This window comes from Penaeus monodon, chromosome 28 (assembly GCF_015228065.2).
Source record: "Penaeus monodon isolate SGIC_2016 chromosome 28, NSTDA_Pmon_1, whole genome shotgun sequence".
NCBI classification, from domain to species: domain Eukaryota; kingdom Metazoa; phylum Arthropoda; class Malacostraca; order Decapoda; family Penaeidae; genus Penaeus; species Penaeus monodon.
Genome location: NC_051413.1, coordinates 7,615,313 through 7,616,384, shown reverse-complemented (window position 1 = coordinate 7,616,384; position 1,072 = coordinate 7,615,313). Strand labels below are relative to the sequence as shown.

Genomic DNA, 1,072 nt, shown 5'->3' with positions numbered 1-1,072 from the left:
ACACTCAAGGCAAGAGATGTTATGCAAAACAAGCTTGCAGGCCTGAACACCAATTCACTAGGCCGAGTACTTACGAGAGAGAATGTCCTTTCTTCGACTCTGCACCCCGATTATTGCTTCCATTGGCACTTCTGTTCTGGGAATGCTTACTGCAAAGGGGGGGAGGGAGAGAGTACGTGAGGTCAGGCTAGGTCAGAAGGGAGAGGATGCGTGACGGAGTGTGAAATTAGTGGTTCGTTTTTAGTGTTTCTGTTTCAAGTATTTTTTGTGATATAACAATACTAAAATGTGAGGATTTGATGATTTTTTTGCATTCCGATGTAGGTAGTGATGTAGTAAACTTTTTTTTTTTTATCACGTGTACCATACAGTGATATAGCAGTCCAATTGCATCATATAACGATCTATAGTAAATAGTTTCTAATCTAAACGATGTTAATAGAGTAAATTAAAAAGTAATGATTATTATTGCTTTTACAATCCATCATGTCTCGAGAATATGGAAAACATTCTGTCCGACTACATAAAATGGCAGTTATTAGAATCTGAAAAATAAGAACAAACACAACAGCTGTTTCCATTAGAGCATCAAAGAAAAATAATTTTGTTATCATATAAATCTGGTTAACATAAGAAAGGTAATATGCGATATTTTATCTAACCAGTGGGTCTAACGAACAGTTATTTAAAGAGCAAAATGTGAGACCACTCGTTAACGTGAACGTTTAACCCGTAAATGCTGACAGAAAATGTATAAATTCAAATTAATCACCAGCTTATGAAATTTTATTCAATATTCATATCTAATCAAAACAAACTTTCAAAGCATCAGCACATGTTACAAAACCTTTAGAATAAAACAAGAGCCAATCGATAACCGTAGCAGCTAAGGAATTCAGCACTCCACAAAGGAACCAACCTGCTGAAGGGGGTAACATGATAGGTTCGAGTAGCCCAAATGTGCATTCAGGCGGAACCTTTTCGGCGCACATGGCGTGCACCGTGAAGCCACACCATTCGCACCTCATGCCCGCCAGACACTCGCGGTCCAGCAGGTCTTCTTGTCCCTAGG

The 1,072-nt window shown here is 38.6% G+C and overlaps 1 protein-coding gene across 2 annotated transcripts in view; it reads right to left on the bottom strand.

The window, feature by feature from the left end:
* Positions 1 to 1,072, bottom strand: part of LOC119591351 (diacylglycerol kinase theta-like) — an 81,122-nt gene that overhangs the window by 23,245 nt on the left and 56,805 nt on the right. The window contains exons 6-7 of one of the 2 annotated variants that reach the window (XM_037940087.1): positions 920 to 1,023; positions 75 to 149 (exon numbers count right to left, since the gene is read on the bottom strand). In XM_037940087.1, coding sequence (XP_037796015.1) covers positions 75 to 149; positions 920 to 1,023 — 179 coding nt within the window. Of the gene's footprint in view, positions 1 to 74; positions 150 to 919; positions 1,062 to 1,072 lie in introns of those variants that run through there. The other variant, XM_037940086.1, reaches the window with a different exon arrangement.